Source organism: Hylaeus anthracinus, unplaced genomic scaffold (assembly GCF_026225885.1).
Source record: "Hylaeus anthracinus isolate JK02 unplaced genomic scaffold, UHH_iyHylAnth1.0_haploid 15471, whole genome shotgun sequence".
NCBI classification, from domain to species: domain Eukaryota; kingdom Metazoa; phylum Arthropoda; class Insecta; order Hymenoptera; family Colletidae; genus Hylaeus; species Hylaeus anthracinus.
This window is the reverse complement of record NW_026534626.1, coordinates 1-10581: the sequence shown is the minus strand read 5'-3', so window position 1 is coordinate 10581 and position 10581 is coordinate 1. Positions and strand designations below refer to the sequence as shown.

The window sequence follows — 10581 nt, the reverse complement described above, 5'->3', positions numbered from 1 at the left end:
ACAGTCTTTGCACGAACGTGATCGTCCATACGAAACTGTTATACACTCCCAGACAAAAAGATAGCACATCTGTGCTATCTTTAATATCTCGTGTTAAGATTATGCTTGCGTGAAAACTCTGAGTTATATGTAAAACGTACCTTCTACGAATATGTAAACATAACATAGATTGACTTTACTTCAATGAGTTCCCTTAGTTCGAAGAGAAATACACAATCCGACGCAGACAAAATGATAGCACACTTGAACTAGGTTTACATATTCTTTAGTGTTCCGTGAATTTGCATGGAGTTATTACGTTCAATTTCTAGAGCTTTGTTATATCGCTATCCTCGTAATGGGTCGTGACAAGAAGCTTAGTGAAAGTGACATTAGTGTAATATTAGCTCTGCGGAAACAAAACTTATCCATTACTCAAATTCCAAAAGAAATTAGTCGCACTTGAAGAGTTATTGTATAATTTCCTGAAATATACAAGTGCATATGGAAAAAATAAAAGTACAGGAAGGCCAAGCAGCATTATCTGAACGCGATACACGAGCAATAATACGTGCTGCTTCCAATTCTCGTGCTACGTGCTGGCGTGCAACAAATATGCAAAATGTTCGCCATGAAGACTCCAGACTAGGCATTATAAATCAAGCTAGATTAATGGCGAAACCATCACTAAACGCAAGACACAAGGAGACACGGTTGTTATTTGCAAATGCACATGTACTTTGGAAGAAGACTTGAAGAAAAGTCATCTTTACGGATGCGAAACGCTTCACCCTTGATGGCCCAGACAGATGTACGTATTATTATTACAATGTTCGTAAACAACCACTAACAAAAATCGACGTCAAAAGTGTGGAGATGGAGTAATATGGTCTGGGCTGTTAACGGATATCAAGGGAAAACAGAAATTAAGTTTATTCAGAGCAAAATGAATAGCATTCGTTACCTTAAACTAATAAAAAATCAAATTTATACGTATGCAGAACGCACTGCTGTTACACCATATATATCTCAGCAAGATAATGCTGCAACACATGCTGCTAAAATTATTAAGGAATATTTTTTTAAGGAGAATATTTCCACTCGTCAATGGCCGGCGCGCGCACTCGACAATAATATCATCAAAAATTGCTGGGCGATGCTTTTGCAAGCAATGTATGCCGAAGGCCGACGATTTTCAAATATAAGTGAATTAAAAACTTGCGTTATAACCGAATGGGAAAATTTAATACAAATAAAAATTAAATAACTATATATGTAATTCTTTACCTTAAAGGATGGTGGAAATTACAGAAAACAAAGGGGGTTCTACGCATTATTAGAAAAATATAGTTTTGTATATATATTATTCTAAGAAATATGTATACTTTTGTTGTGGTAGTGGTGTTATATGAAATATATATCTTTATTTTTCAAGTGTGCTATCATTTTGTCTGTGTTGAATTATGTGCTTCTCTTCGAATTAAGAGAAATCATTGAAGTAAAGTCAACCTATGTTATGTTTACATATTCGTAGAAGGTACGTTTTAGATATAACTCACGAGTTTTCACGCTAGCATAATCTTAATACGAGATATTAAAGATAGCACACCTGTGCTATCTTTTTGTCTGGGAGTGTACATGCGTAAGTGTAGGTATACCCGCGTGGAATCGTAGGAAGGAAACATTCAAGTGATATGTTTGCATTAGCGAAATCGTGCAGTTGCGTTATCGTGCACGCGTTGTTTGATATAATCTTTAACGCAACGTAACGCACCATTATGTAATGTAATGTAATTTAATGCAATGAAAAAAGAAACAATGTTTCGATTCATAAGAAGAAAATTTTATTTTTCTAGGTATTTTGCGATAGGTGTCCCCGGAGAGAAGAAAGAGGTCGGTTAAACGATAAGGACAAAAATCGTTACCACGAACCGTGCGACGGGTCTATGGATGTGCAATTATGCACCGTCTAATTATAGTAGAAAGGAAACAACTGGTGGCAAACGAGATCGAAATACAAACGCAGACGTTCAAGCAGAATTACTATCTATTTTCTGTTGTTTGGTATGGAATAATACACTTTTGTGGAATTTCGCAAATATTTTCGTACTTATCGTAACGTACATATAGAAACAACACAGAAGTAAGTCCCGAGACTTTTTTACGGAAATGTATATATATTCGTTCGCCTGGGTTATGGGAAATCTGTTGTATTATATTTCGAAAGAAAGATGAACTTGGTCGTTTAGTATCTCGGAGAGGCGGATGACGGTGTTGCGTTGAAAATGTAGGAATCGAGAATATTTTTGTCGTCTCGATGCTGCTCCGCGGAGCAATTTTTCCGATTCGAGGTGTTTGCGGTCGCGTTAACATTCGCATTCGCATTCGGGGAGCCGAAAACGAAAGTAGTTTCGTACTGCTTCGACCAGTCGTGCTCCGTTTTCATTCTTTTCTCGTTTTTACCGTCAGCTTTGAAATGTTCTCCAGAACCGTCCAATTCTGGAGATCTGGACCGTCGCCGTGTAGAAATGTCCCGGGCTTGTTGACAAATCGAAGACGAAGGAGTGGAATTTTGATTCGATACCGGTCGATTTACCATAACCGACTCGTCAGCGTTTTCGACTTGGTCCAATGTCAAACCGACGCTGTCCTCGTTATCAATCTGTATCGGTGACATTTACTTATTTACTTATCTATAATATATTAGGTTGTCCCGAAAGTTTCTTTCGCGAGTTGCACTCAATTATTTGATGTGGTCGTGTTTATATAAATAGACAATCTAATTTCATAGATATTCATGTTGTAACAGTAATGGAGCAAAATGAATCGTGGACAATTCAGTAATGTAACATAAAACATAAAATATTGTGCATGTATTACTTATTAATAAAGCGAAAGAAACTTTTCGGACAACCCAGAAGTAATCGATCGGTGATCGATGGTTAGGCTCCCCGCAGACTGCAGACTTTCTGCGGCCGATAACTATCCGCCGAGTTAGCAAGAAAACAATCGTCATGTGTGCGCGCGGCTGCAAGCCGTCATACTGATTAATAGTTGGCCGATAGTTCGTCGATGGATTAGTTTGAATGCAATCGTGTGGCCCATCAAACTTATTTATCGGCCGTTACCGGATTGTTGTAATGTGCGCACTTGCATATATCTTCATGCTGATTAACCCTTTGCGCTCGAGGCATTTTTCTATAAAATCAAATTCGGTATTATAATAAATTTCTGTAAAAGCAAAAACTCTGCTTCGAAAAGAAACATCTACAAACATTCATGACTTAATGCATTATTATTTCAATTAATAATTAATTGTATTCTGATATAAGTAAAATTGAAATTGTACGTTCAAAAAAATCACTTTTAAATGACATATGTCGCCATAGAGGCGCCAGCCGAGCGCAAAGGGTTAAGAACCCGATTAAACTATCGGCCGATAGAAAGTCTGCAGTCTGCAGTCTGCGGGGGCTCTAAAGGTCGATTCAGACCATACGATACGGACCGTCACGTTCCGGCACCGACACGATAAAACATTCACGTTGACGGAATGTTCAGGTCGGCGTCTGTTAAGATAACGCGCGTTTTAATGTTTTGTCGTGTCGTTGCCGGAACGTGACGGTCCGTGTCGTATAGTCTGAATCGACCTTTACAATTAGTTTTCACCTGTAGGAGGTTTTTGGCGTCAGCCCTGAGATTGTAGCCGTGATATCGGTTGTTCCTTTCGGAGGACACGCGTTCGTCCGAGAGATCGTCGTCGAACGTGACGAATCTTTTGAACGAAACGCCCGTGTTCAGTGTTGGCCAGCAGTCGCAATCGATCTGCATGAAGCAGTTGTCGGTTCTGAAACGTGTCCTTTGGAAACCGTATATTACGATTTCGCGCGGTACTCTTTCCCAACCCTCGATCAAGGATTCCAAGACGTCGCGAAGGTTCCATTCGGAGGTACGTCGTTCCAAACGTGCCGCGTACCTTTAACCAACGGAAACGCGAACGCCAATGTTCCGAACTCGTTACAACCTTACGGAACGAGACATCTGTCAACTGTAGGGGAAGTTGCTACAGTATTGTCTCGAAATAAGCAACTCGCTATCCCCGCCTTTTTATTTGAGGTGAAAACGAGAAGCCATAAATGTTTCACGGCCAACTGAACAGATTAGTGGAAAGAGGACAAAATAGGTGTAATGTTTTCTCTTTCTCTGGCGTGCGTATTCTCCGAAATACTACTGTTAGTTGTACAGTAATGTCTCCATAACTGCACAAGCTCGGGAACTGACCTTGTGCAGTTATCGTAGAGTTCGTATATTCTCTGATGTTTGCCGACGAGCTTCGAACGTAGAGAAGGACAGCGAATAGAGGAAGAGGACGAAGCGAAAACACCAGGGCATATGTCAGCGAGACAATGTAATGCAACGGTGAAACCTTTTTGTTGTAAAACTTTTACCATTAGATTCCTGATATTCTCCTGATTAAAATGAGACCAAACACGACATAATTCCGGCGTTATTTACCATCCTCAGACATTACTGTACATACATATACGTTCCATTCGTTCGATTTTACTACTGGTAAAATGAAAAAGCATGTTATCTTCTATCGTTCTCCAAAAAATAATACCTGTTCTCGAGCGATCACTCTATAGTTTGTAGAACTGCTGGAAAGACCGAATATTCAAGCGGCTTTCAAATAGGGCTGTTCAAATAGCCGAAAAAATCAAGCCGAGTTGGACTCGGCTCGAAGTCACGAAAAATTCAAGCTACCCGAAAGAAACCAAGTAACTTGAATTTTTCAAGCTACCCGAATAGACAAGAGCGGTCCGAAAAAACCAAGCGGCCCGAAAGAACCGGGCAACTCGAATAGTTTCAAGCTTTTCCGAGTACACATGTTAATCCGCCCCCGAGCAACAATGGTATCATAAAAAGGACGTAGCAAACTAGACCCAAAGAAAGTCGACCATCATTTTCCGTATTTCTTATCGGATCTTAGCGGATGTATTACCGATCGATTCCTTATGTTATCCCAATGAAAATGGTACCAGACACGATACAATTCGGATTATTTAGAAGGAAATTATACGGAAAAAATGATTTGCACGCTTTTTGCCTATCTTTGTTAAAAATAGTCCGATTTACATAGTGTTTAGTAGCGTGGTTTCATCAGGAAAACGTAAGGAATCCATCGGCGTTATTCCCGTAATAATACGATGCATATGAAGTGAAATCGGGTGATTACTGAAAGCCATAAACCAAGGGTTGAACCATACAAAGCGCACGTGTGCCGACTTTAACCCACGACGGACCTCAAAGTGTCCGAGCAATAAAGTGTGAAATGTTTGTCATGATATGTTCACTTTTTGTTGTGTTTTATAAAAGTTAAAGAAACAAATTGCACTACCGAATTCCTGATGTTACACCGATGAAAATAGTACCAAACACGATATAATATCGATTAATTTAAGATTTCTCTGCTGTGTAACAGCGTGATATGTAGAATTTACATTACACGAATAATTAAAATTAATCGACTTATTAATCAAGTACTTGCCTTGGCTCGTGACTTCGAGCCGAGTCCAACTCGGCTTGATTTTTTCGGATACTTGAACAGCCCTATTAATTTGTCGCTAAACCGAACCCCCTGTTTTGTATACGGGTTGCCCCTCGTCACGCTCGAGAACAAAGCCAAGCCGAATAGCATATCTCGCCGGTCCCGACCGAGTTGCTTATTTCGCGACAATACTGTAGTTAGTTCCGTCCGGGACTCGCCTTACCTTCGTCTGAAGATCATCTTGACGTAATGGAAAACGTCCCTTCGCAACGGTCGCAAGTGCGTTGGGAAAGCATTGGGAAGGTAAACCAGGTTCACGTTCCTCAACGTTATACCGTCAAGTGCGCGAGCTCTGCTTCGTGGGAGAAACAGCAGGATCGTACGATCGCGCTCGATCATACGATCGTTAACGGCCAATAGCCAATCGGTGAACAGCTCGTCGCTGATGGAACAATCCTCGCTGTGGCAGTAAAGGTGGCCCTTGGTCGTAGTTCTGGACGGGTAAGGTCCGCAAATCAGAAGCGGTAGTTTGCTCGTTCCAGAAGAGTTGCAACCCATCAGTATCGTTATTCGATTGGCCGCGGATACTTTAGATCGAGGACTCGCGATCCTCGCTGGAAGGATGTCGGAGTACATGGTCAGCTCGTCCATGTGAAACACATCGTTGTGCTTGTATTTTTCTATCGTCGATCTCATGATGTCGATCCAGTCGCGGTAGTTGCAGAAATATGGCCCGGTACGGTTGCTCAGGTCTGTAGAGAAACCGTGCTCCTTCAGGAAATTCGTAATCCATTTGTTCGAACACTTGAAACCTATAACGTGGACATTGAAATTGTTCGTTCCGTGTACCTAATCTACCGTTCGCGACAGCTCGCCTAATCTTCGGGTCGATTAACGCATTCAACTCGGTTTCGTTCTCAGGCTTTGTTAGAAAATTCACGAATCTATAACTATAAACATAGTTGTAACTATAGTATCCGGGCTTTTTCGGTACGAAAAAATAACGAACTTGTTATCCAACGATTAGAGTACACGCAACTGATTCTTCATTTTTCCTTCGTACACGATACTTGACCGTTCTATCGTATTCTATGAATATCGCACGTGTTGTACCTAGAGATACCTACTTTTATATGATATTTACGATAGATATCGAAGAAGGTAGAACGAAAACGATGGAATTCAATCTCGCGATTGTCGAGTTTCGGTTCGTTTCGATCGGAGATGTTGTACGTATATGGTTGACGGACGAGGAAAAAGGATCGAGTGCACTTGGGCGTTTCTTACTCTCGCGAAGTTACAATCGGAAATTATTATCGAGGAAACTCAACTACTTACCGTCGACTTTATATGTCTTTGTTAACTCTAGCGCTTTTTCCCGAACCATGCGTCTGTCTAGTGGGCTATCCATTGCGTGCTTTTCGCAAATCCACCTCAACAGTTGATCTTTCATAGTTTTCATATCTCTTGGTTCTGGCAGCGACGAAAAAAGTAATTTTACGCGGTACAAAGTTGTCCTTTAAAGCGGTGGACAGAATGCTTGCTCGAAAGGCAATTAAGGTTTCTTCTTTCAAGTTTCAAGGGAATTGCTGGATTTACTGACAATCTTCGATTGTCGATTGTCGATTGGTCATCATGTTTCGATTTTTATTCGACGCATCTATACTATATACTATATTCAAAAGGGTATATTTGTTGGATTGGAATACATTAAATTATTAATATAAAACTGAATCCGATGAAATCGTAGATACATATACAGTTGCATGCAAAAGTTTCCGGCCAAAAATAGTTTTGAAATTAAATTATGTATAATAGGTGTAAAGTAGAAATACAAATGTATCGTAGTAAAGAGCTTTTATTATATTATCGAAATGTACAACTCAAAAATTCGATACAACAAGTATTAATTATTTATAACAAAAATAACAATTTTTACTTCTTCATACGTATCCGGCCGAGTACAAAACATGAAGAAAAAACACGATAACTGAACTTGGCCGGATACGTATGAAGAAGTAAAAATTGTTATTTTTGTTATAAATAATTAATACTTGTTGTATCGAATTTTTGAGTTGTACATTTCGATAATATAATAAAAGCTCTTTACTACGATACATTTGTATTTCTACTTTACACCTATTATACATAATTTAGTTCCAAAATTATTTTTGGCCGGAAACTTGCATCCAACTGTATGTAAACTACGTGGATCCCGCGGTTTTACCCGTGTGGGATACTATTTATTTTATGTGTCGTTCATAGTCATCAGTACATAGTTTGAAACCACGCGTTGTACGTACAGCGTACAGTCTGGGATGTCGTGGCAACGAGCCTCGAAGCGAACACTGCACGTCGCGAGATGATTTATGCAAAAATTCTAGCTCATCCGGCGAAGTAATTTTCTAGCAAAGTAGGATAAAATAGTATTCTATTCTTATATATGTACATGCAGGGAATAGCCAAAGTGTGTTGACCTCTCGATGAATGTCATTCGTTGTACGCGCCGAGTTAAATTGCATTTCTCCGAGGCGAGGCGTCTTCCTGACGAGACACTTTCCGTCAGAACGTATTATATACTTTCTCTCTCTCTCTCTCTCTCTCTCTCTCTCTCTCTCTCTCTCTCTCGCTCTATTTTCTTTTGTATATCACTTTCTTTGTTTCTATTCCCGTTATCCATCGATCATTGTCGATCCGTTCAAACACTCACAGACACAACTTCCATCGTCCATTCATTCTGTCACGGTTCAGGTTGATAAGATGCCCAGCGAAGCGATTAATTTGTAATTTCTTATCGTTTGACGCGACTTTCCCGAATCCCCCATTGATCGTAGAAAAAACTGATTTAAACTGTAAATACGATTACAGAAACGAGGTCCAAGTTTGCAATAAACCCGAGAGCTTCGTTTATCGGCAAATTTGATTAATGGACGCTTGAACGCCCGTGTCGTTAGCAACGCGCTAACGAGACAGGCTTGACGATCGAAGCTCGTTCTTGTAAGCAACGGGCTATTCTGGGAAAGACGAGGATTTCGTGCAAAAAAAAAAAAAAGAACTCAACGAACGATACCGTTTTAGTGACGAATACTAGGATCGACCGAACAGACGATGAGAAATATTCGACTGGCGTGTGGTATTAAAGTTAATATTAAAGCAAAATACAATGTAAAGAACGTAGCAACTCTGTTGTTGTACTTTCCGGAAGTCCCTCAGGGGCTGTAGCGGTGTTTGTAGCTACAGTACGGGCTTAGCAACCCCGAGGTACCCGAGCTAGAGAGGGTTCAGCGGGCCCCAATAGATGAGAAGTATATAAGAGACTACCGCTGTAGACGAGCAGAAGGGAAAAGAATAAGAGTCCTTTCGAAATAACTTTATTAACACGTTGACTGCGGAGGACGCATGGTGTGCGTTCTGTAATTCTCGCCACAGCGGCGGCAGACCCACGGTGTGCGTTTCATCCTTTCTTCCTTTTAGAATGCTCCCCACCCTTGAATTTTCGATGTTTCGACTTGAAACTTGCTATATGGGCTCATCGTTAGTCGGTATGTTTACCTTCTCGGCCGTTTCAGTCTTGGAAAAGAAAAAGTGTGTTTTTCGCCGTCTTGCTTCTCAATCTCTATTGTTGCTACCCGCCATTCCTACCGTTCCTTCCGCCGCGTGGTAGCAACCACGAATTCGAACGTCGCATTCAACGTGTTAAGGGGGTCCATATGTGTAACGTTTAATTTTCAAGGCAATTTTCAAGAATTTTTTGTAAGAAAAGTACTAGTGCAATTATGATAATTTTTGTTTTTTAGTTGGTAGATCGACGCTTTAACATTAATTTTTGATTTTATCACAATGTTTCGATATGTGGATATTCCTAGACGGCGCTTTAACGAGACCACTTAAAAGTAGAAGAGTCATTCGGCCAGCAGGATTTGATCGTACTCGATCATCTAAAACAAAAAAGTAAAATATCACCTTCTTTATAAGTACATTTTGAAGGTACTGGCGATAAGATATTCACAAAATTTTGAAAATTGTTAATAGGGTGGCGTATGAACTAAAAAAATGATATTTTAAGGTATCTTTTCTCCTATCTAATGGCTAAATAGACGTTGGAAACAATTTTGTTTAACATGAATCTCGCCGCCAGTACCACCAATTACGTTTGAAAGTTGTAGAAACAAAATTTCATCCCGATTCATGTAACGGATTTTGCGCAATCCTGCTCGCCATTTCCAAAAACGTGATTTCGCGAAAAACGCGTTTAAAGTTTCGTATGAAAGTAGTACGACGCTGAACCGAACACCTTTGGGGTTCGAAAAATAATGAACTAAGCGGAATTTTATAAAATGCTTCTGTGACAGTCATTGTAATAACTCCTAAATGATAAATATATAGAAAACAATTTTTTGATTTTTTGAAAATCTTACACAGGTGGACCCCCTTAAGACGTTGACTGCCAGACTAATCTTGAAAATTTCTACTGATATCAAAATTTTGTTTAGAGACTATTGGAAACTACATAACCAAACATTTATCGTGCCATTTATTTTTGTAACTTCATCGAAATTCAAGAATTTCATTCAAATTTATTTTATTCGATACTGAACATTCGGAATTCTTCTTCAGTGAAAAGCACTGTCATCCATATTTGGGTGACGTGGCGAGCAACGTGTTAAACTGACACAGATTCTTAACTTTAAACTCTCGCCTTATCGATGACCCCGGGTCGCGAATCATCGCCTATTTACAGTGGGTGGAGAAACTAGTCGTACACCGATCAATTTCCAAAAAAAACTATGTAAAATTGTAATTTTGTAACTTATTTTTTATAAACAATGAAATTATAAATATTCTCAGAAATCTCTAGAATAGATAGATTACAAGAAAAAATAGCTATTTATGTAAGTTACGAAATTAACAAGAAAAAAACAATTAATCGATAAAAATATTGAAGCAATAAGTATTCGCACAACTGCTTAATTTTTAAAACATCATTAGAAAGAAAAAGAAATTTACATGAATTTTCAAGTATACAGGGTGTCCCAAAAGTCGGGGAGGAGCCGGAG

At 39.5% G+C, this 10581-nt stretch overlaps 1 protein-coding gene across 1 annotated transcript; it reads right to left on the bottom strand.

The window, feature by feature from the left end:
- Positions 1 to 601: 601 nt before the first annotated feature.
- LOC128892724 (tigger transposable element-derived protein 4-like) lies at positions 602 to 6986 on the bottom strand. Its single transcript, XM_054153268.1, has 4 exons — positions 6863 to 6986; positions 5748 to 6336; positions 3646 to 3952; positions 602 to 2641 (listed from the first exon to the last, which is right to left on the bottom strand). Exons 1-4 carry the CDS (start codon positions 6984 to 6986, stop codon positions 2225 to 2227), a joined length of 1437 nt encoding a protein of 478 aa, XP_054009243.1. The 3' UTR covers positions 602 to 2224.
- Positions 6987 to 10581: the final 3595 nt, after the last annotated feature.

Bases quoted from the DNA above. Each gene is read 5' to 3' on its own strand.
- LOC128892724 (XM_054153268.1), bottom strand. From the start codon at position 6,986: ATGAAAACTATGAAAGATCAACTGTTGAGGTGGATTTGCGAAAAGCAC. The intron at 6,337-6,862 runs GTAAGTAGTTGA...TCCACGTTATAG, and splicing joins AAAGACATATAAAGTCGACG to GTTTCAAGTGTTCGAACAAA. The intron at 2,642-3,645 runs GTGAAAACTAAT...TCACCGATACAG, and splicing joins ACGCCAAAAACCTCCTACAG to ATTGATAACGAGGACAGCGT.